Genomic DNA, 24848 nt, shown 5'->3' on the forward strand with positions numbered 1-24848 from the left:
GTTGGAAACACCTTCCCCGTTTACCACAGGCACAACACAGTCCAAAGCACAAGCACAACACAATAGTCTTCCTTCACTCTTTCATTTCTCCTTTTCACAACTCCGGTCAAGCTTTGTCTTCCTCCTCCCAACTCTGGTTTCCCGAGTAATGGCTGCTGGCTCCTTTTATAAGGCACTCAGAAGTGCTCCAGGTGCTTGATTACTTGTTTCTGGCAGTATTTCTGGGTGTGGCGGAAAAACTACCCATAAGGGCCCAGCAGCTCCTGCTGCAGCACCCCCTGGCGGTGCCTGTGGATCCCAACAGGGCTGCACCAAACTCCAACTCCCATGAAGCCCTGCGGGAGTCTGAGGCACCACTGCAACCCAGGGAGGCTGCAATTTAGTGTTCCGGGGGAGGTAACGCTCTGGCCACGCTTGCACCCCCAGTCCTCTCAGCGTGGTGGGGTCCTGGCTGGGCAAAAGCCCCAGCCACATGCTACAACTCCTATCTCCCTATTATAAAAAAAAAATCGTAGGAGGGAGACTTGGGAGGAAGACGAGACGTGATCTTCTCGGAAGACAATCTGACGTCCCGCGAGAGACACTTTAACATCACGCAAGACAAGGCAGTGAGACAACATTTAAAACAAGTTCACGGACATCTAACCAAGCAGCTGTAGGAATGCTTTTGGCAGACACACTTCATGTGCTCCCAGCTCTTAATACAATGGCAAGTGACAAGCAGAACATGCAGTTTGCCAGCAGCAGGAAGCCAGCAGATGATCCGACTGCTTCTCCTTAGCGTGCGTTCAGCCCCCCCATCTCCCCCTTCACAACGCAAGTGGCAGAGATGCGAAGTTGCAAAAGGACAGCTGCTGTGCAGGTTTTTAAATGATCGATGTGCAGCGCGACAAGCAGAATACGCAGCTCACCGGCAGCAGCAGAAAGACAGCAGATGATCCGACGACATCACCTTAGCGTTCATTCAGCCGCACCCCTTCACAACACGAGCAGCGTTATACGTCCTGCAAGAAAGATTTAACCACACCCGGGGCTGGAAATAAAGGACAAGTATTGTTTTTACAAAAGTTTTAAAGTAAAAGTGAAAATAATGCATATGTAACAATTCCCATGAAAATAATCTCTTTAAATTGTATATCCAGTAAACCAAACCCGGGGGTGGGCTAGCGAAGCGAGCAGGGGGTGGAGCCCCCTAGTTTCTGAAAATAATCCGATAAATGCCTACGAACACTATACTAATACTAGGTAGGGCCTCTTTTTGCTGTCTAAACAGCCTCAGTTCTTTATGGAATGGATTCCACAAGATGTTGGACACATTCTTTTATTATTCTAGTCCATGCTAACATGATTGCCTCACACAATTTCTTTAGATTTGTCAGCTGCACATCCATTATGTGAATCTCCTGCTCTACCACATCCCAAAGATGTTCTATTGGATGCAGTGCCTCCTGGAGGGGATGGAGGAGATTTTTCATTATAGCATCCGGTTTTGCCACCATTCTCTTTTCCACAGCAACTTCAGTGTGTCATGAGGGTATCCTCTGATAGAACAGGCTTTCCTGATAAGTTTGTTCAGGTATTGTGCTGCTTTTGACCGGGAAGGCCAGTGAAGAACACTGAACTCACTGTCATGTTAATGTAAGCAGTTTGAGATGACATTTGCTTTGTGACCTGGTGCACTATCATGCTGGAAGTAGCCATCAGAAGACAGGTAGAGTGTGGAAACATTCCTATACCAATACACCACCACCAGCAGCCTGGTCTGTTGAGAAAAGGCAGGATTGGTGCGTGGATTCATGCTGTAGGGTCCAAATTCTGACCCAACTATCTGCATGGCTCAGCAGAAATTAAGATTTGTCAGACCAGGTTACATCTGTCCAGTCTTCACCTGTCCTGTTTGGGTAATCTTGTGCCCACTGTAAGTCTAAGCTGTTTGTTCTTGGCTGACAGGAGTCAAACCCAATGTGCTCTTTTGATGTTATAACCCATCTGCCTCAAAGTTCAATGTATTGTGCATTCTGAGATGCTTTTCTGCTCACCACAGTTGTACAAAGTGGTTATCTGAGTTACCGTAGACTTACTAGCAGCTTGCACTTGTCTGGACATTCTCCTGTGCTCCCTTTCATCAAAAAGGCATTTCCTTCCACAAAACTGCTGCTCACTGAATGTTTTTGGTTTTCACACCATTCTGAGTAAACTTTGAAGCGGGGGACCCCAAATCTTGCCCTGGATGGCACCAGTGGCTGCAGGTTTTCATTCTAACCCTTTTCTTAATTAGTGCACTGATTTTACTGCTAATTAACTTATTTTGAATTCATTTTAATTGGCTTGTTTTTTAAGGTTTGTTCCCCGTAATTTCTTCATCGTTCCTTTAATTGCTTCATTTTTTTTTCCTTAAACGGCACCCAAACAGAAATAAAATGTGAAGTGAGTGAGCCAACAGAAGACCAGCTAAGTCAGGGCCTCAGACTCAAACAAATTTCACTCCAACCAGTTGCTTAATTAGGTTTGTTGTTAATTAAACCCATTCTTTAATTCCATGTGTGAGAGCTGGTCCGAACACCATCAGACAAACACCAGCACTTTATAAAACACACGTTTTATTCTCCTCAAAACACACAGTGCTTCCAGCACCAAACACTCCCAGCATGGGCCTCTCCCACTGTCCGTGGGCCACCTTTCTTCTTCCTGTTACTGGAACTTCGTCCTGCTCCAGCTCCCGACTTTAGCTCCCCAACTGTAGGAAGGCGGCCCCTTTTATCTTGACCTGGATGTGCTCCAGGTGCTTGCTGCTGATCTTCCGGCGGCACTTCCTGGTGTGGCAGAAATGCCGCACTAGCACCTGGAAGCACTCTGGGTGTCCTTGGAAGGCTCTTCCTCCACCTACCCAGGTGTGGTGGAAGTGCAGGTTTCCTGGGCTCCACGACGCTTGGGGCGCCGCCTGGTGGTGGCCACGGGCCCCTATAGGTTTGAGCCTCCTAGCTTGGTCCCCGTAGTCCCCCTCCTTATCCAGAGCGGTTGCCCCCTCGTGGCCTGGGGGACGTATAAGCTGCCTATCGGTCCTTCCAGGCATCCCGGCTGGGTCTGGCCCCCAGCCTTCTGCCACACATGGCTTGTTGCTGCTCTCGTGGTGCAATAGCAGACATTTCTGAAAGTGTTGATTTTCTCTTTTCTAAGAGCACACTGTTTAAATGTTTGTGGACCTGAGCAGATCATCATTCCTGAGACCTTCACCTTTCTTTATTTTCAGTTATTGTGTGATGGTCACAGTTTGCTGGTCCTGTTTTGGCTCATTTTGTATCTTGCTGTTGTTTGGCAGCTAATTAAGGAAAAAGAAACAATTAAGGGGTCTGAGTCTTCAAGAGCAAGTTAATTACAATTAATTCAAAAGAAGTTAATTAACAGCAAAAACAGGTCACTAATTAAGAAAAGGGTTAGAATGAAATCCTGCAGCCACTGGAGCTGGGGACCCCTGCTCTAAAGACTGTGTGTGTCCCTCCCTTCCTTATTTGCAGGTGGTGGTGTAGTGGCCGGATAACTTCTCCCTGCCTGGTGGTGTATAGCACTGGCCATGGGACAGGGTTCGAAGGTGCAGGTGACATGTGTCATTGGGTGCTATTATTTCTTACAGTCCATTCTTGCTGTTACATATACTTTATTCTTTAGAATATATTAAAACATTGATCACAAATAATGCTACTATTGATGCCAACAAATACTGCTGTGACTTTGAGATTAATTTACTTTAATGAACAGCATTGGTGTTTGTTTTTTGAAAGTTTAAATAATTATGTTGTATGCTTTCTTTACATCTACTACTCCACTGTCATATTCAAAATGTGAGGAAACTTTCCTACCAGACAAGCTTCCTAGACAAGTCTGCACAGACTGCTGTTTTAAATAATGCTTTTATTTTAAACTAGTCATTTAGCCCGTTACAATAACGGGCGCTAGAACAGTAGTGCATAAACATTAGTAGGAACAGTCAATATTAAATGGCAAGGGACCCTGACCTCATTCTTTTTGTTGGTCGTATTTTTCTTTCTTTCAGCCTTTCTTTTGTTGATGTTTACTTGCTGAGCTGACCGTTCTTCGTGGGCTGCCGCCGTGTATTGTGTGTCTTTAATTTTCTGTGACAGTAATACTGTCTTGTACGGCTCTATTCAATAAGGGCGCGCACAAAAAGGCGAGCTTCAAAAGGGCGACCTCAATTGAGCGCGGCGAATAAAGGCGTTCGTAGATAATTTAGTGGAAATGGCTCTGGAATATGTGAAGAGCAACAAAGGTGCAGATCTTTATTTACGCGCGCCTTTATTCGCTGCGCCCAATTGAGGTCGCCTTTTTGTGCGCGCCCTTATTGAAGGATACTGTCTTGTACGTCCGCTGGCTTGTATGTCCACTGGCTTGTAGATAGATAGATAGATAGATAGATAGATACTTTATTAATCCCAAGGGGAAATTCACTTGTAAATTCAATTGTACGTCCGTAATATACCTTTAATTTTCTCTGGCGGTAATACAGGCGTGTGCGTCAGTAATATGCCTTTAATCTCCTCTGGCATTAATACTGGCTTGTATGTGGCTGTAATATGCGTCACTGTATTGTGTACCTTTAATTTCCTCTCGCAGTAATACTGGTTTGTATTTCCGTAAAACGCCTCTAACTTTCTCTGACAGTAATATCGTGCATCGCACCGTGCCCCGCGCATGCGCACTTCATCAGAAGACACCCACACACGGACACCTGGACGCACACAGGGATTTTATATATATAGATACTTTTATAATTTTAACTGTTTATTACATATGAAACAGATATGTCTGAATGGGAATTGAGCTTCTTTGGTGGTATTTTGCAATTCTTCATTTAAGAGATGGGAAACAAAAAATCTTAAATGAGGCTGGCATGGGCTAGCTGCATGCGCCTGTCCTGGCTCAATATACTTGCCAGAACTATTCCCTTCTAAAGATCACCACTTGAACACATTGTGCAGGATTTGTTTCTTTCTGTTTTAAACCCCTAACTTTCTTTACAGGGCAGGTGTGATGTAAATATCCGGAATAATCGGAACCAGACACCACTTCAATTGGCCGTAACTCAGGGACATGCTGAGATGGTGCAGCTTCTTGTTGCTGAAGGAGCTGATGTCAACTTGGAGGATGAGGATGGGGACACAGCAATGCACATTGCATTGAGCCGGCAGCAGCTGACATCCACAATGGCAGCCAGGGAGGGAGAGGGCTCTTCACTTTACACCAGGGTAGGTACTAATGGCCATGCCATTCTGTGGACTTGGTTCTCAAATCTTATCAACTTTGACTTAATGCACTGATGGATTACACCAGTACTGTAGTGAATCTAGAATTTTATGTGTAAAATTAGATTAGATTAGGTAAACGTTATTAATCCCATGGGGAAATTCAAAAGAAAGCAGCAGAAACATAAAAACAAGAATACAGACTCATAGGACAGATAATCCAGCAATCAATCAATCAGTAAAAAAAAATTAGCAAGTACATCAGGAGGAAGCACTGAATCGCCTGATAGCAGTGGACAGAAAAGACCCCCAGAGGAGCCACTGTGGTGGAATGAGCCTGTGGCAAAAAACACTCCAATAAAGTGCTTCCTGGAGGGGATGGAGGAGATTTTTCATTATAGCATCCAGTGTTGCCACCATTCTCTTTTCCACAGCAACTTCAGTGTGTCAGAGATGTATCCTCTGATGGAGCCAGCTTTCCTGATAAGTTTGTTCAGGCATTGTGCTGCTTTTGAGCCCAGGTTTCTGCAGCATATAACACCACACTGTCTACTATGGACTGATAGAACATTTCCAGCAGCATGCTGCAACCATCAAAACACCCGGGTCTCCTTAGAAAGTCTAGTCTGCCCTGGACCTTCTTGTACATCACCATTGTGTTGTCAGACCAGTCCAATTTGCTGGTCATGTGAACTTCCAGGTACTTGTAGCTCTGCATCATATTTACATCTCCCCTGAATGGTGACTGGGCTCAGAGGCTCTTTTTCAACAGCTCTTTTGTCTTGTTGATAATGAGTTACAGGTTCTTGTCCCTACACCATAAGATGAATTCCTCCACAACTTTCCTGTGCTCTGCTCTGACTCATCTCCATTATTAATACAGTCTATGACGAACGAGTCATCAGAGAATTTCTGCAGATGGCAAGCACTGGCATTATGCTAGAAGTCTGTTGTGTAGAGGCTTCATTTGTGACATAGTCCCTCAGCCTCACAAACTGCTGTCTGTTGGTCAGGTAGTCCATGATCCGGGCAACTGTGGAAGCATCAAGATTCTAAGTCTTCAGCTTTTTCCCAAGTTGATGAGGCTGAATGGTGTATAAAGCACTGGAAAAGTCAAAGATCATCATTATCCTGACTGTAGTACCAGCTGTAGTACCAAGTGGGAGTAGGCTGTCTGCAGCATATAGATAAGAGCATCCTACACTTCTATACTGTATGTGCCTGATAGACAAACTGTAGATGATCCAGATGCTCTGAAACCAAGGGTTGTAGCTGTTTTAGGACCAGCCTCTCAAAGACCTTCATGATGTATAAAGTAAGTGCAACTGGTCTGAAGTCCTTGCAATCACTGGAATTCCTTTTCTTTGGCACTGGGAACACACAGGATGTTTTCCACAGCTGGGCAACCTTCTGTAGATTCAGGGAAAGGAAGAATGGGTGCTGAAGGACCCCGCAGAGCTGGATGGAACATGTTTTCAGCACCCTGGGGTTGATTACATCCAACCCTGAAGCCTTGTTTATGCAGAGTTTTCCCAGATCTCTCCTAACTTTAATCAGCAGAGACGCACAATCCAGGGAGTGGAGGGGGGCTGGAGACCACAAGTGTGATGTCATTGGAGGTCATTCAGGGTGCAGATGAAAGTTGGGATTCTGGAACCTCCTCAGCTTGCATACAGAGGCTAACAGTGTTGGTTGAGGGCTGTACTGACAAGAATGAGTCAAACCTGTTAAAGAACTGGTTGAGTTCATTAGCTCTGCTCTTGTTCCCTTCCTCTACGTGTTTAACAGCCTACTTGTAGCCATTGATAGGCCTCCTCCTGTTCCACACTTCCTTCATGTTGTTTTATTGTAACTTGTGCTCATGATTGTCTCTGTAGTGGGCTTTCCTCTCATGGAGCTGCTTCTTTATTTCTGACTGCACCTGCTTGATTTCATCCTTATCTCTAGACCTAAAGGCTATCTTCTTCAGACGTAGTAGGGCTTTCAGTTCTTTTGTGATCCATGGCTTGTTGTTGAGAAAACATCATAGTGTCTTTGTGGGGACTATGTTATCCACACAAAACTTGATGTAGTCTGTGATACAGTGGCTCACAATGCATATCCCAGTCAGTCTTTATAAAGTCATCCTTCAGAGCCTCCTCAGCCTTTGTTGTCCATTCCTGCCCGATGCTGGTAGTGTCTGGCACCCTCTGGACAATGGGTTTACATGCTGGTATGAATTACAGTATACCAAATTATGGTCTGATTGTCCTAAAGTTGGCAAAGCAACAGAGATATATGCCTCTTTAACGCTGGCATATAACAAATCCAGGGTCCTGTTTTCTCTTGTTGTGCGCTCCGCAAAGTGGTAAAAATTGGTGAGGTTGGAGGAAAGTGAAGCATGGATAAAATCCACAGAAACTATGATGAAAGCACTGAGATGTTCAGCAGAGAAGTTTGCTTATTACAGAGTATGCTGTGTCTGTTGCGATTGCCATGTCTGCTGAGTGGGGGATGTAAACGGCCAGCACAATTGCATGTGAAAAATTAAAATAAAAGCTACTTAAAGGTCAATAGTCATAACTAAGCTTTATGGAATTTAACATTTCACTATTAATGTTTTCACTGTGATGTCAGGTAGACAAGCATGTTAATAATAAGCCATGTGGAAACAAGTATGCTGTCACCCCATGAGCCTGGTTCAGCTCCCGCTGCATTGCCTATAGTTACACCACAGTATTACACTTCCCCAAACATATCAAGATATTCCATCCATCCATCCATTATCCAACCCGCTATATCCTATCTACAGGGTCACAGGGGTCTGCTGGAGCCAATCCCAGCCAACACAGGGCGCAAGGCAGGAAACAAACCCCGGGCAGGGCGCGCACACACACACACACACACACACCAAGCACACACACTAGGGACAGTTTAGAATCACCAATGCACCTAACCTGCATGTTTTTGGACTGTGGGAGGAAACCCATGCAGATATGGGGAGAGCATGCAGACTCCACGCAGGGAGGACCCGGGAAGCAAAACCAGGTCTCCTTACTGTGAGGCAGCAGCGCTACCCACTGCACCACCACCCTCAAGATATTCCAACTGTCTCTATTTCAACAAGTAAATAATGTTAATTTTAACCTCAAAAGCTACCGAATATACTGCTTTCTTCTCCTAATACAGGGCATAGCTTTATTTTTTTTTTTTGTATGCGATTTGTAAAAACTGATTAGGTACACCTGTAGTAATAGTTTTTCAAAGCTGCTAACAATGTACTGTATACTGGAAAAAAACAGACCTGTAGAGATGTAAGGGATTATCATACAAGTCAAGCATAAAATAAAATGAACAAATCCGAAGCTGACACTGGGTACTGATTCCCACCTTGGATAATGAATGGCTGAGTCTAGAATCAGTCGAATCATTGCAGAAGGATCTGGCAGAATATGGGCTTGTGCAGACTAAATGTAAAGTATTACATGCAGGAAGTAGAAAAAAAATACATTTGACTACACAATAGGAAGTGTGAATCTTGAAAGGTTCAACTTTTGAGCAGGACCTACAAGTCCTAGTGGACGCATTTACTACTATCTGCTAACAGCCAGTTAAGAGGCCTAATAGGACGTTAAGTTATAGTACAATGTGTCCAGAGCAAGTCACGGGAGGTTATGCTTAAGATTTTGGACACACTGTATACGCCTCATCTGGAATACTGTGTACAGTTTCAGTTTCCAGGCCACAAAAAAGACAAAGCAGCACTAGAAAAAGTCCAGAGAAGACCAACTAGGCTGATTCTGGGACAGAGAAGGTGGCGCTCACAGGTGGCGCAGTGGTAGTGCTGATGCTTTGCAGTAAGGAGACTGTGGAAGATTGTGGGTTCACTTCCTGGTTCCTCCCTGTGTGGATAACGCATTGAGTACTCAGAAAAGCGCTATATAAATGTAATGAATTATTATTATTATTATTATTATTAGAGAGGTTGGAGCTATGAAGAGAGATTAAAGGAGTTCAACCATTTTCAGTTAAAAAAAACTATAGAACAAGAGGTGACATGATTGAAGTTTTTGAAACTATATAATGAATGAATACAGTGGATACCAGTTATTATTTTTAATGAAATTATCTAACAAGAAAACTGGGATGCAGATGGCAGTTTGTTAAGGGTAGATGTCATACAAACATTAGAAGGTTTTTCTTCATGCAAAGAATCGTAGGCAGATACAATAAAAGGCCAAGTAGTGTGGCAAAGAGTAATACTTAAAGACTTGAAACACTTGTCTGGATGTTATTTGGAAACATTAGGCAGATAAGATCGTTGGGCTGAATAACCTGTTCTCATCAAAACTGTTCTATTATTCTTCCATCTACTATAATGCCATTCTTCCATTTTTACTAAAGTTGGTAGAAACAAATGTTTCTGCATATTAAATCACAGTCCACAGCAATTTGTGAGCCGGTGAGAATGGGATATACAGTGCATCCAGAAAGTATTCACAGCGCATCACTTTTTCCACATTTTGTTATGTTACAGCCTTATTCCAAAATGGATTAAATTCATTTTTTTCCTCAGAATTCTACACACAACACCCCATAATGACAACGTGAAAAAAGTTTACTTGAGGTTTTTGCAAATTTATTAAAAATTAAAAAACTGAGAAATCACATGTACATAAGTATTCACAGCCTTTGCTCAATACTTTGTTGATGCACCTTTGGCAGCAATTACAGCCTCAAGTCTTTTTGAATATGATGCCACAAGCTTGGCACACCTATCCTTGGCCAGTTTCGCCCATTCCTCTTTGCAGCACCTCTCAAGCTCCATCAGGTTGGATGGGAAGCGTCGGTGCACAGCCATTTTAAGATCTCTCCAGAGATGTTCAATCGGATTCAAGTCTGGGCTCTGGCTGGGCCACTCAAGGACATTCACAGAGTTGTCCTGAAGCCACTCCTTTGATATCTTGGCTGTGTGCTTAGGGTTGTTGTCCTGCTGAAAGATGAACCGTCGCCCCAGTTTGAGGTCAAGAGCGCTCTGGAGCAGGTTTTCATCCAGGATGTCTCTGTACATTGCTGCAGTCATCTTTCCCTTTATCCTGACTAGTCTCCCAGTCCCTGCCGCTGAAAAACATCCCCACAGCATGATGCTGCCACCACCGTGCTTCACTGTAGGGATGGTATTGGCCTAGTGATGAGCGGTGCCAGGTTTCCTCCAAACGTGACGCCTGGCATTCACACCAAAGAGTTCAATCTTTGTCTCATCAGACCACAGAATTTTCTTTCTCATGGTGTGAGAGTCCTTCAGGTGCCTTTTGGCAAACTCCAGGCGGGCTGCCATGTGCCTTTTACTAAGGAGTGGCTTCCGTCTGGGCCACTCTACCATACAGGCCTGATTGGTGGATTGCTGCAGAGATGGTTGTCCTTCTGGAAGGTTCTCCTCTCTCCACAGAGGATCTCTGGAGCTCTGACTGATTGACCATTGGGTTCTTGGTCACCTCCCTGACTAAGGCCCTTCTTCCCCGATCACTCAGTTTAGATGGCCGGCCAGCTCTAGGAAGAGTCCTGGTGGTTTTGAACTTCTTCCACTTATGGATGATGGAGGCCACTGTGGTCATTGGGACCTTCAAAGCAGCAGAAATTTTTCTGTAACCTTCCCCAGATTTGTGCCTCGAGACAATCCTGTCTCGGAGGTCTACAGACAATTCCTTTGACTTCATGCTTGGTTTGTGCTCTGACATGAACTGTCAACTCTGGGACCTTATATAGACAGGTGTGTGCCTTTCCAAGTCATGTCCAATCAACTGAATTTACCACAGGTGGACTCCAATTAAGCTGCAGAAACATCTCAAGGATGATCAGGGGAAACAGGACGCACCTGAGCTCAATTTTGAGCCTCATGGCAAAGGCTGTGAATACTTATGTACGTGTGCTTTCTCAGTTTTTTTATTTTTAATAAATTTGCAAAAATCTCAAGTAAACTTTTCTCAAAATGTCATTAAGGGGTGTTGTGTGTAGAATTCTGAGGAAAAAAATGAATTTAATCCATTTTGGAATAAGGCTGTAACATAACAAAATGTGGAAAAAGGGATGCGCTGTGAATACTTTCCAGATGCACTGTACACTGTGGATGGGCGGAGTGTAGTAGCAACACTTTGCATAAAAATTGGGTGGAGGAGGGTTTGAAGGTTGGAGGGGTTAGGTGTTGACACAGAAGGAGATCAGCTGGCGTCACCAGGAAGCCCTCTGCTCACAGTGTTCAGAAACAGTCTCTGCATGGCTGACGAAAGGAGCCCTTCATTTAGCCTATGCTGCGAGGTGATTACTTCTATACTAAATATTGTAAGTTTGCTAGTGACCACTGGCAGTTGACCCGAGATGCTCTGTGGAGTGAATCTGTGGCAATACACCTAATATGCAAGGGCAGATTTTGTATTTTTTAATTGAACTGACACACATTTCATTTCATTGTATGCCTAACACAGGTTTGTGCTCCTTTACAGAAAATGACTCGGCCTTAAATATATCCTCTTCACTGTATTTCCTATAGAGTTGGGACTGGTTTAGGGTTAGTCGATAGCACTTGGTACTGCAGTGGGAATGCAATTAGCAGGTATCTCTGTTTTGACCATGCTTGAATGCTGAGATTTAAATAATTACAATTTATTATATCTTATTCAGAGTTTATCAGATTTACTGTGGAGTGCAAGTCTTTTCTTGGATGCATGCTTGTGGATCACTGTTTTATTGTGGACAGTCTTCTGGGTTCACTTCGCCTTAAACCCCAAATCTCCTTATCAAATGCACAGATCCTTTCTAATGTGGACTCATATTATATTGAATTCTCTGTCACTACTTTAATTTGCCTATCTTACACACAGTCTTATATACAGTTCCCAGCTGCATTGAAGTTACACCCAGGACTGTGGTCCACTACCTTCTGTCAGTAGTTCCTTCAGACTTGATCCAGGTATGGCTGTCACTGTAGCTGTCCTTTTGGTGATTGTGCTCTGTCCTTCATTCCAAGCTGAGAAAGGAACTTGGTTCTGAGCTCCTGGTGGTTAAAATAGAGTAAACGTGAAAGTAGGAAAGCAGGCCTTAATAAACTTTAATCTCAAGGAATTATTCGAATAGACAGTGCCATAAGCAAGAGCAAAATAAAGTGCAAGCACCATACAACCAAGGACATAGCAGCGCTAGAAAAGGTCCAGAGAAGAGCGACTAGGCTGATTCCAGGGCTACGGGGGTTGAATTATGAGGAAAGATTAAAAGAGCTGAGCCTTTACAGTTTAAGCAAAAGAAGATTAAGAGGTGACATGATTGAAGTGTTTAAAATTATGAAGGGAATTAGTACAGTGGATCGAGACTGTTATTTTAAAATGAGTTCATCAAAAACACGTGGATACAGTTGGAAACTTGTTAAGGGTAAATTTCGCACAGACATTAGGAAGTTTTTCTTTACACAAAGAACGACAGACACTTGGAATAAGCTACCAAGTAGTATGGTAGACAGTAAGACATTTGGGACTTTCAAAACTCGACTTGATGTTTTTCTGGAAGAAATAAGTAAATAGGACTGGCGAGCTTTGTTGGGCTGAATGGCCTGTTCTCGTCTAGAGTGTTGTAATGTTTTAATGTTGAGTCTTTCCAGGTGGCCCATTTCTTACATTGCTTGAAGTGTCAGCAGTAACTCTGGATGTTCTTGGGTTGAGATTTCTCCACTCCTGTCTCTAATCTGAGCAGCTCTTTTACTAAAGCTTTTTATAAAGCTAATCTACATTGGAGATATAATGTGGTTATCCTGTCTCTAAGACAACTTGGCTTTTTCTCTCTATTATAATAAAAAAATCTTGGGGAGAGAGACGAGACGTGACTTTCTCAGAGAGACACTTTTATGTCCCACGAGACAAGACTTTGTGCCAGGAGATTTAACGACGCCTGGGGCCGGAAATAAAAGACAAAGAGCAGATGACAAAGTAGAACGTCGTAAAGAATTCAAAAACGTTGTCGCGATACACATGCAGAGCAGGTCAGAGATAATGAAAGTACGAAAATTTGAAAGTCTCAAAAAAATGAATGATAGTAAAGATCGCATCAGCGCAAAAAAAATTGAAATTATTACTCAGTGAAATAACAGAACAGCGAAAAGAGATCAAATATATTGTTCAGATTTAAACTTTAAGTCGGAGACTTGTAGATCGTCTAATTCGTGTTGCCATCAGGGAAAAGTAGTGTTTCTTCTCAATGAAGAGGTGTATCTGTGAGAATTAAAAGTTTTGTTGTTTGATGAAAGTGAAATCCACATACATGAGCGGCAGAGACGTGAAGTTGCTGGCACGTAGCGCAGGCAGGGGGATTGGTGAGCGAAGCGAACAGGGGGCAAAGCCCCCTAGTGTTTTTTTTGTTTTTTTTTTTAATTTCAATTTCATGTCTCCGAAAAGTGCCTTCAGAGCTCATCGGCCTCTGCCATTAGAGCCGGTAGGCTACAGCGAGGCATGGTTGTGTAACTAAGAGTCAGGCGTCACAAGAAGCCATCATAAATGACACTTTGTAGTAACTGCCTTTGCGTATCTCTCACAATCTAACATCACCCACAGTAGCATTCCTAAAATTCTAGAATCACAATGCCACAGAGCTTTTTCATTTTCCACTTAAACTAGTTATCAAAGCTTTCAGGTAATTCTTAAGCAAACACCAAAGCATTAATAGAACAGGCAGATTTTCAGTAACCAAATAACAGGACAGGCTGTTTCAACATAGAAATAAATAAAGCATCTCTGTAAAAGGTCACAATTCTTCTTTCTTTAACATTCGCTATCACTTTCGCGCTCCATCGTGGATTGAGTACGTACAGTACATGCACCCGGCACGTGAGAACCAGAGATACCTTTTTTTTTCCATGCAGTATTTGCTAGTTGTGTGCTTATTATTTTTAAATTTCTGAGTGTGTTTTTCCAAATAATTTGAAAGAAGAAAAATTAGATTTTTCCTTTTTTTGCTATGAAAATTAATTATAGAGGCTATTAGCCTGCAAGATATTTTAAATGTGAAACTTCATTTAAAAAATAAAGAAAAAGAAAACTTCTCAATGGGACTGTGAGTAAATATCAAGATTCCGTACTTACTGTAGGGGTCACGTCACTTGTCTTTAAAGTTTATCATTTTTGAAATGGCAGTTAGCGCTGATGATCTTGAATCCTTTACACTTCAAAGTTGTTAATTCCATAAAAGGACTTGATAAGTGGGTGGTACGGTGGCGCAGTGGGTAGCGTTGCTGCCTCGCAGTTAGGAGACCTGGGTTTGCTTCCCTGCGTGGAGTTTGCATGTTCTCCCCGTGTCTGCGTGGGTTTCCTCCGGGCGCTCCGGTTTCCTCCCACAGTCCAAAGACATGCAGGTTAGGTGGATTGGCGATTCTAAATTGTCCCTAGTGTGTGCCCTGCGGTGGGTTGGCGCCCTGCCCGGGGTTTGTTTCCTGCCTTGTTGGCTGGGATTGGCTCCAGCAGACCCCCGTGACCCTGTAGTTAGGGTATAGCGGGTTGGATAATGGATGGATGGATGGACTTGATAAGTAGAGGGGCTCAGAATCGATTAACAAAAGGCTGCAGTGGCCAAGGGGTTTTGTTGATGATAATTTCTAGTTAGGTCTCATTTTCTCCTTTTAATGTAAAAGTCTCTTTTAGTTTTGGAGTTCTGCATTGGAATTTTCTTGTTGAATGTATTTTACTCTTAATGAGTGCGTTTACATGGACACACAAAACCAGGATAAGATGGGCCTCCAGTCAAGGCAGAAACCTGGCTTCTTAAGTACCGTATATACTCGCGGATTTTAAAGTATAATTTCTGGTATTTTATAATGTCGGTCGTATAAGTCGAATGCGCTATTGGTCCAAGGGATTATGATATGCTAACGTCCACCTGAGAGAGTAACCATGGAGCACACTGCCTTTATGTTTTATGTATTGTGCCTACGTGACCACACAGTAATACCCAAACTATTCCAAAGTGACGTTTGCACTGATTTGTGTTTTTTGTATCTCACACTCTTGTAACGGCATTCCTTATCCACAGTGGAGCGTTCAATCAGTAGGAAATATGAAGCTGGTTTCAAATTAAAAGTTGTTGAAGTGGCGAAAGAAATTTCCCTCGATTGCAACCAGTCGTTCTGTCCCTGCAGCTGAAAAACACCCCCACAGCATGATGCTGCCACCACCATGCTTCACTGTGGGGACTGTATTGGACAAGTGATGAGCAGTGCCTGGTTGTCTCCACACATACTGCTTAGAATTAAGGCCAGCTCCCGCATGGAGTTTGCTAAAAGACACCTGAAGGACTCTGAGATGGTGAGAAATAAGATTCTCTGGTCTGATGAGACCAAGATAGAACTTTTTGGCCTTAATTCTAAGCGGTATGTGTGGAGACAACCAGGCACTGCTCATCACTTGTCCAATACAGTCCCCACAGTGAAGCATGGCGGTGGCAGCATCATGCTGTGGGGGTGTTTTTCAGCTGCAGGGACAGAACGACTGGTTGCAATCGAGGGAAAGATGAATGCGGCCAAGTACAGGGATATCCTGGACAAAAACCTTCTCCAGAGTGCTAAGGACCTCAGACTGGGCTGAAGGTTTACCTTCCAACAAGACAATGACCCTAAGCACACAGCTAAAATAACGAAGGAGTGGCTTCACAACAACTCTGTGACTGTTCCTGAATGGCCCAACCAGAGCCCTGACTTAAACCCAATTGAGCATCTCTGGAGAGACCTAAAAATGGCTGTCCACCAACGTTTACCATCCAACCTGACAGAACTGGAGAGGATCTGCAAGGAGGAATGGCAGAGGATCCCCAAATCCAGGTGTGAAAAACTTGTTGCATCTTTCCCAAGAAGACTCATGGCTGTATTAGCTCAAAAGGGTGCTTCTACTAAATACTGAGCAAAGGGTCGGAATACTTAGGACCATGTGATATTTCAGTTTTTCTTTTTTAATAAATCTGCAACAATTTCAAAAATTCTTTTTTTTGTCTGTCAATATGGGGTGCTGTGTGTACATTAATGAGGGAAAAAAATAATTTAAATGATTTTAGCAAATGGCTGCAATATGACAAAGTGAAAAATTGAAGGGGGTCTGAATACTTTCCGTACCCACTGTATACGGTACCCTCCTTTACACATGCAGGTCCACTAATGGAGTTCTTCATTGGCAGAATGCTCCAAAGTCATTAAACTGCACAAAAACGCATTAAACGCCTTATTGGCCGCCATGAATCCAAAAACAAGCACTAAGCCCATTATGATTTTCTTGCATTTTTTAAATTACATTTAGTCCGTCATGTGCTGCAAAGTAATTACAATCCGTCTGCTTTTTACATTTGCGACCTGAGCTCCTGAGGATTTGTGGTATGGACACTGGCTTGTGCATAACCCAGTCGCAGCGTACCAATAGTGAGAGCAAATAGCTGGATGACAACCAAACTGACGCTTAAATAAAATGTTTCTGTCACTGGACTGCACACAGCAAACTCTTTTGTGCTTGACTGTGTCAATGAGCGCTGCAATGGAGAGGCGTAGCGGTACTTGTGCTTCTTGCCTTATGCTCAGTGCTGCTGGGACAAGAATAATAATGCACATATTTTTACTTGAATAAAATAAGAATTGAGTTGGGTTACTTTTAATATTTTACCCTCAGCACGTCTCCTGAGATTGTGCAGCTAAAGTTTAGCACTATTAACATAAATTTGGGGATTTCTGAAATATTGAGACAGATATTTTCAGCCAGGAGAAGGAAAAATTTGGTTTATCTCTTTTTTTGTATCTTGTGTGCCATCTTCTGCCAGTAGCTGATAAAAGCGTGTGCCGCTCTCGGTGTAATGTAGAGCCATGTTAATTATAAGCCCTGCTCTTGTCTCATAGCTGCAGCTCTCTGGCCTCTTGGGGAACCTGGAGCTGAATGTTGGTGCGGCCATAGCCTGTTACCTTGTGCAAGAGGGGGCTGACATGAATTATGCCAACCACAAAGGAAAGAGCCCACTGGACTTGGTTACAGATGGGATGATAATACAACTCCTCAAGAACTTCTATGAGAAGCGCAGGTAAGAAATGGAGAATTATGTGATGTTGGGAAAGGCAGGTCACATTCTACTTGGGTGCCCTCCAGCTTGACTGATGCCCTCAGCTGAGAATCTCTCTTCATATTCTGGTATTTGTGGGTTTGATGAGATACGTAAGGTGGACCTGCTGCACCAGCTTAACGTTTATCTTTTTTATTTCTATTCAGGACACAGCAGCTTCACAGCAACACATCAGGAAACCATTCAGGTGTTACCAGCAGCAGCCTGCGCAGGGTCCATACAACTCCAAACACCATGACCAACCTGGTCATGCCAGCTGCACCACCAGGGCCCAGTGAATGCATCATCTGTTCTGAACTAGCCTTGCTAATCCTCTTCTCTCCCTGCCAGCACAGTGTCGCCTGTGAAGGTAGGCTCTCTCCGGCTTACTCATTCTAGTACCCTTCAGGAGGCGCAAAGTTATATTTGAGCAGCCCAGAGGTCAGAATTAGAAAAATAGCAGCAGCAGGCACATGTGCTGTAGACAGAAATACATCCACGGATGGAATCATGTGGGTTACAGTGACGTCGCGCTTGCACACAGATTAAACAAGCAGTACAGATAGATAATATGTCTCACACAGAGGACAGCGTCAGCTTTTAGAGCGCAGTGTCCCTGTCAAGGCCACGGGGTAAACGCTTCCTCGTTAACATTTCTTCTTTTCCTGATTGGTTGATTTGTTTCGAACAGAATCATGTGGGTTACAGTGACGTCATGCTTGCACAGAGTTAAACAAGCAGTACAGATAAATGATACATCTCATCCAGAGGACAGCGTCAGCTTTTAGAGCGCAGTGTCCCTGTCAAGGCCACGGGGTAAACGCTTCCTCGTCAACATTTCTTCTTTTCCTCATCGGTTGATTTGTTTCAAACCTTTTTTTTTTTCCTTCTTCTTTTTGTAAAACTCAAGTTATGTGTATGGAGTGTTATTTGATTTTTAAAAAAATTCAATAAAATTAAAATATATAATTTAAAAAAAAAATTCCTTCTTTTCCTAAATGGTCTCTCATCCAAGCACTGGCTGAGCCCACACATGTTTGGTTAGCGTCAGGTGGATCACCTGATCTGAAGTTGCTTTATTTGATTTACATTAGTTTGAAAAAATGAGAGCTCCCACAATCCTGTGTTGTGTTAAGCCGAGGTCACATTTGCACGACTTTTTGTTGTTGGGTTCTTGCCGCTGCACTCTGTCAGATCACATACTGTATACCAGCTGTGCTCCAGTGTTCCATCACGCTCACGCTAACACCTTTCTCTGACAGCCAATAGCGTGTTGCCTGACAGAGCTGGCCCCGTCCAAACAGGTTAACAGCTGCGGCAAGTTCAGCCTTTAGTTCATTTTTTCATTCCGTTATGTTATGTAAAACACAAGACGTCAGACAAGACGCATTTCTCTTCTATTTGTGAGGTTCAAAACGCCGAGTGTTCCTTATTCATTATCATGACGTTAAATGTGTTGTACTTCCGGATGAGCATTCATTGGTATTCAGCTTTCATACACACATAGCCACCCCTCTACCTAAAGACCAGATCAAACCTGTTTTATTTTATCATAGCGTGCCACTGACTAGTAGGTGAGAGGCTGTCAGGTACATCACATTCTGAGGCTGACTTCATGGGATCGCACCACCATCTACGTCCGATATGCTAAGACTGTGTCAATGAAGGCTATGACTGGCAATCGCTGGAAGAGTCGCATCATTTGACGTAGGATTAGGTGAACAGTTACAGTATGTACTTGAACTAGCAGTCTAACTCTTATTTTTTTTTATTTCTAATTCCTAGCCTGTGCTCAGAGAATGAAGAAGTGCATCAAATGTCAAGTTACAATAACTAAGAAACTCAGGCCTGGTAAGTGGCAGACTTTAGAAGTTCCTCGTTTTGCAGTCGGCTAGCATGTCACCTACAGCCAAGCAGAGATCATTTGGCTCTTTGGATTGTTTAGGTACAATTCTGTGAAGCAGCTGGCTTGTTTGTCTCTCTTCAGGCTTCTCCCCAGTTTAACTTGTTGGTCTCTTTTTATGTTCAAAGCCGTGATAAGACACAAACATCTGAGTGCCTGAAAAATCCCATCCCTTTAGTTCCAGTCATGCCCAGGGAATATGTCTGAGACCACATTTCCTTTTGTGTTTCTTGTCTAAAATTGATTGTTTTGCGTTACTTAACATGCTAGTGGATTGAAGGATATCTTCTGATATATTGTGGTTTCTCAAATGCCCCAGTAGAGCATCAATGCGAGCGTCTACAGCAGGAACCACACAAGCTGCTGTCCTTCGGTCGCTATCTTGAGCAGAAAGGCCCTACATTTCTTTTTGTGTACCTGCAAGGCAAATTTCTCTGTAAGGTACATACTGTATTTTTTATTTTTACTTTTGAAAGTCTAGGGGGGCCTGGAGCTCTTCCTGTATGGTGCAAAGAAGGTACAACCTCTCGGTGGGTCACCAGTCCATCGCAGGGCACTTTCATACACTTACTTTACTTATATAAAGATCATCAGGAGCGGCCCGCGAATCTAATGGTTTGGGGGTTGTTGGTGGAGAGCTGGCACACCAAAAGAAAATCCCTCAGCTGACTGTAACGTGAATTAGGCGCATTTAGGCAAAGTGCGATTTCACAGCATGAGGGAATTAAGACTTTTCTGCTAATGGGTGGAAGACTAAGCAAAAAAATCTCGCTGAAAGCAATAAAAGTGGGTCCCCTACTGTTAATGTTTATAACGGAGTACTTAATTAAAGCGTTACAATGTATTACACAGTAACTACGGGGTAATAACACCTAGCGTAATTAGGGACGTTTTCTACATGCACCACCCTACACTTTCTTTCCTACATTCATTTATATTTGTTACTAATCTGCCCAACATGTATTCTACCCGCGTCCCTTGGTATCATCTGCAGACTTCACCAGCTAGTTATTACGTATCAGTAAATATATTTCTAATGGGGCTATTGACATGAAATTTTCACCAGATGTCTGGAACAACCAAAGTAATCCACACAGAAAAAGAACTCAAAACAAGTAAGTCCATAAATTATGTATAATAAAGTGGAATGACACAGGGAATAAGAGCTGAACACGCTTACTGAAATGTATTTCATACTTAGTAGAGAAGCCTTTGTTGGTAACGATAGCTTCAAGATGCCTCCTGTGTGGAGAAACGAGTCACATGCATTGCTCAGGTGAGATTTTGGCCCATTCTTGCACATTCAAGCCTTGAAGGTTCTGGGGGCCTCTTCTATGAACTCTGATCTTCAGTTCTTTCCATAGATTTTCAAGTCTGGTGATAGACTGGGCCATTCTAGCAGCTTTGTATTCTTTCTGAGTGTTTCCTTGGCTGTGTGTTTGGGGTCATTGTCTTGCCGAGATGTTTCATTTTCAGCATCTTGGTAGTTGGCAGCAGACTCTTTTCGAGAATGTTCCGGTACATTTCTCCATTCATCCTTCCTTCAATTATATGAAGTCTGCCAGTACCATATGCTGAAAAACTGCCCCACACCATGATGTTCCCACCTCCAAACTTCACTGTTGGTGTGGTATCTTTGGGGTGACGTGTAATGTCATTTCTCTTCCAAACATGGTGTGTGCAATGACACCCAAAGAGTTTCCAGTTTTGGTCTCATCTGACCAGACTCTATTCTCCCAATATTTCACTGGCTTGTCCGAATGTTCTGTAGAGGAGTCTTGTGCGGTGACCATGCATAGAGGCCATGATGGTTGGGTGCATTATTTTCTTTGAAACAACTGCTAATTCCAGGTCTTTATGAAGCTCTCTGCGAGTGGTCCTTGGCTCTTGGACAACTCTTGTGTTTCTTCTTTTGACTCCTCTGTCAGAAATCTTGTGAGGGGTGCCTGGTCGCGCCCACTTTATGGTGAAATGATGTTCTTTCTACTTCCTTATTAAGGCCCCAATGGTACTCACTGGAACATTCAGAAGTTTAGAAATACGTCTGTCACCAGTGCCATCAGTGTGTTTGGCAACAATAAGGTTGCGAAGGTCTTGAGGAAGCTCTTTGCTTTTACCCATCATGAGATGCTTCGTGTGACACCTTGGTAATGAGAAACCCTTTTATCAATTAGGACTAAACCAGACGATACTTTCAGCTGGTTTCTTGGCTTTCCAGGCAGGTCCTTTTCCTAATGTGTTCAATACTGTTCCCTGTGTCATTCCACTTCATTACACAGAACTTACTTGTTTTGATTTCTTTGTATGTGTGGATTAATTGTTACTGACATCTGATGTACATTTCATGTCATGTATATTTACTGAGAAAAACGTTGGTGTGTTCAGTGTCTTGTTTTCTCTGCTGTATGTCTATTAGCAGCAATCCCAGCACTGACCGTTGAGCTACGCCGCTCTTAACATCGCTCAGTCCTGATGAGGTTCCGCACACCATAACCCTCCCACTTCTTTTAGCTTCACTGGACCTTATCAGGCGCCTTCTGAAAATCAACTAATATCACAAGCATTTCTCAACATTGTGCTTTCCATCATATCAGTAGAACATGACCTCCCCACCTGAACCTGTGCTGAATATCTGCTGACACTCCTAGAGAAATGTGCTCTTCAGTCTTTCCACTCCTGTACACCATGTTCAGGATAAGGTCAGTATTAAGCTGAAGCAGTTTCTTCACAATCATTGTGTATGCTAATTTGCCACGTAATATTTTGTGCTTGAGTGTTTATTTGTATATAAACTTTAACAATACCTTGTCTGTTCTTGCAAGTACATCAGGTCCAAGTATGAAAAAGGCGTACATTTTCCAATTACAGTAGAATCTCGCTGATCTGACATAAACGGGCCGTCAGAACATCGGTGTGTTGTCTTGGTAGAGTAATATATATTGTGCTACTTTCCCCTATTGTATTATTAATATGTAGCCTTAGAATGCCTAATCTCACAGACTCACCACTGTTTATAAGGTATTATTGTATAAAATGTCTCCCCACCTTCCCTTCTATATCTATATCCTCAGGCAATTAGATGTAGTAAAAAGACAAGCAGAAGTTAAGTTACACATAAAATAATGTATTACTGATAATATTCATAAATAATAAAAAATGCAAAGTACATTTGAATATTGGCAACCATACAACCTGATTAAATGGTGATGTGTAGCTCAGGCGGCACACAGACTTGTGGTTACTTAAATGTCTCTAGTTAAGGCATCATTGGTGCTCAGCTTTCAGCCACATGTCTGTTCAAAATGGCTGCTAAACTGTGCTCTTCATTGTGTCGTCTTCATCATCACAAGTTAGCAAGAGAGCGAGAGATAGTGTGAGGTTAAGCAAGTCATTTTATAAATGTTCTGTCCAACCCCTCGAGCCAATAGGGCATCATGGTACTTAAAGGCCTCTGATCCAAGCCAATTCCAAACTGCCATACTTCAGACCAATGGGGGAATACAACATCTTAAAACCTGCCACCCCCAAGACCATATGTCTTTATTGTTGTTGTTGGGGGGTTTTGCGGGGGGGGGGGGAGGGGTTGAAAGACTTTAACAGAGAAACACTTGCCAAACTGGTTTAAAGCACCCCCCCACCCCAACGCTGTCATAACAGTCAAAGAAACTCAGTCGAAGGGGGTGTGGGGGGTTTGGGTAAACACTAAATTACATTGCTTTGCCTAAATTACAAATAAAGACATACAAAATATTTATCAAGTTATATGTAAAATCTCACATCACAGCAGTCGGATAAGCGAAAATGTCGGATAATGGGAGGTGTTAAGAAAAAGCCTATTAAACGTCAAACTATGTTATAATTTTACACATTACAGGCCTAATACAGTGGAACCTCAGTTCACGAACGTCTCTGAACTCGTACAAATCGGGTTACGACCAAAAAGTTCGCCAAACTCGGTATACGAACAAGACAGTTTCCCTTTCGGTTTGTGCGCGCCGATGATTTGCACGCGTGTTCAGTCTCTGCCTGTGTAGCGAGAGAGAGACACAGACAGACATGTGCGCGCGCGAGAGAGAGAGAGGGGGCTCGCCACATAATCCACTGTAATCATGTTTTACAATAAAACAACAGAAAATTTTAACTGACTACGCTCACAACTTGCAGTTCTTGTTGCTGATTGATGCATTTTTTTTTTTGTTTTGTTTTTTTTGTGGTGGGACGTCGGATAAGCGAGACTGTACGTCCAATTTCAAGTAGCAAAGGTTTTGATTTAAGGAAACATGCCTTCTACGCTTATGAGGCACCTTTGGGATAACGAGAGTAAACTCTCATAGCCGCCATTTTGAGTGGACATCTAAGGCACTTGTTCAGCATGAAACCAAACACGCGTCTGAAGTTCCTTAGAGCAAGCTTGTGTTTCAAGACAGTGGTTAAGAAAACGCGCATATCCAGGACATGAACTTTAACTTAGGAAACAAAGCATTTACAGTTTTCTTTATGGTAAACACAAAACTTTAAAGTTATTGCTTGTAGTATTTAAATTAGGAGTGAACGCTTGAATGGAGGACCCCATAAAAACAGACCTGCGAGTCTGTAACGGCCATTGCTGAGAGGACAAGTACACGAGCCAATTCCCAATTAGAACATTAGGACACCCTGGATGAGAACAGGCCATTCGGCCCAACACAGTGATCCACTTAATTATTTTAAAAAACATCAAGTCGACTTTTGAAAGTTCCTTACTGTCTATCACACTACTTGGTCGCTTATTCCAAGTGTCTATCGTTCTGTGTGTAAAGAAAAACTTCCTAACGTCTGTGCGAAGTTTACCCGTAACAATTGCCCATACGTGAAATCAACTGCAGTTCCAAATATATTTCAGACAATTCATTTCACTGCAGCTACAACTAAAGTGGGCCGAAATGAAAAGCGACAGAATAACAACAATGGCAACGACTTCACCAGGTGAAGAGCTCTTACGTAGGCCAGCAAGGCAGAACACTCGTTACTGGTGCTGCTTCACAGACCTGGCAGGGTGTGTTTAAATGAAACGTCTACTTAGCAGCAGCAGTCTCCTTACGGTCGCTCTGATCTCTAACACGTCAATGCCATGTAAAAAAAAAAACAAAAAAAGATTAATAAGCCCAATTACTCTAATGAAAGCTGCCAGTTTGGCCTTTCTGGTTTTGTTTCTTTCCAGTTTAAGTTTGGAAAGTGGAAAAATGTCTCCAGACCTCCATGATTTATCACCGCTGACAATCCCACCCTGATCTGTTCATATACGAGGGACGTTCAGAAGGGTTCTGCATTTTTAACTCAGTTTAACTCGTTTGTGATGCACTTTTCCCCGCGTCGTACCAACTTTTTAATGCCCAGTTACTACTCCTCCCGCCTTCACCATTACCAGCGAAAATATAAAAGTGTGGAAACTTTTTGAACATCCCTCGTAAGTTGACATCTGGCCTTTATCTTGGAGGAAACATCCCCAAAAGTAGTAGATTCTGAAAATGAAGGCAGCATTGGCAACACAGGGTGGCAGAAATGGGTGATCACAGAGGGAGAGAAATTCACCAGCGCCAGGTTTCTTTCAAAGCGACCAAATCTCA

The 24848-nt window shown here is 43.0% G+C and overlaps 1 protein-coding gene across 3 annotated transcripts in view; it reads left to right on the forward strand.

Moving 5' to 3' along the window:
• The window catches only part of mib2 (MIB E3 ubiquitin protein ligase 2), a 201051-nt gene that overhangs the window by 173614 nt on the left and 2589 nt on the right, over nucleotides 1-24848 (forward strand). For all 3 annotated transcript variants that reach the window (XM_051930372.1, XM_028807675.2, XM_051930373.1), the window contains 4 exons: nucleotides 5037-5261; nucleotides 17143-17321; nucleotides 17507-17709; nucleotides 19125-19190. In XM_051930372.1, coding sequence (XP_051786332.1) covers nucleotides 5037-5261; nucleotides 17143-17321; nucleotides 17507-17709; nucleotides 19125-19190 — 673 coding nt within the window. The remainder of the gene's footprint in view (nucleotides 1-5036; nucleotides 5262-17142; nucleotides 17322-17506; nucleotides 17710-19124; nucleotides 19191-24848) is intronic.

Source organism: Erpetoichthys calabaricus, chromosome 8, assembly GCF_900747795.2.
Source record: "Erpetoichthys calabaricus chromosome 8, fErpCal1.3, whole genome shotgun sequence".
NCBI lineage: Eukaryota > Metazoa > Chordata > Cladistia > Polypteriformes > Polypteridae > Erpetoichthys > Erpetoichthys calabaricus.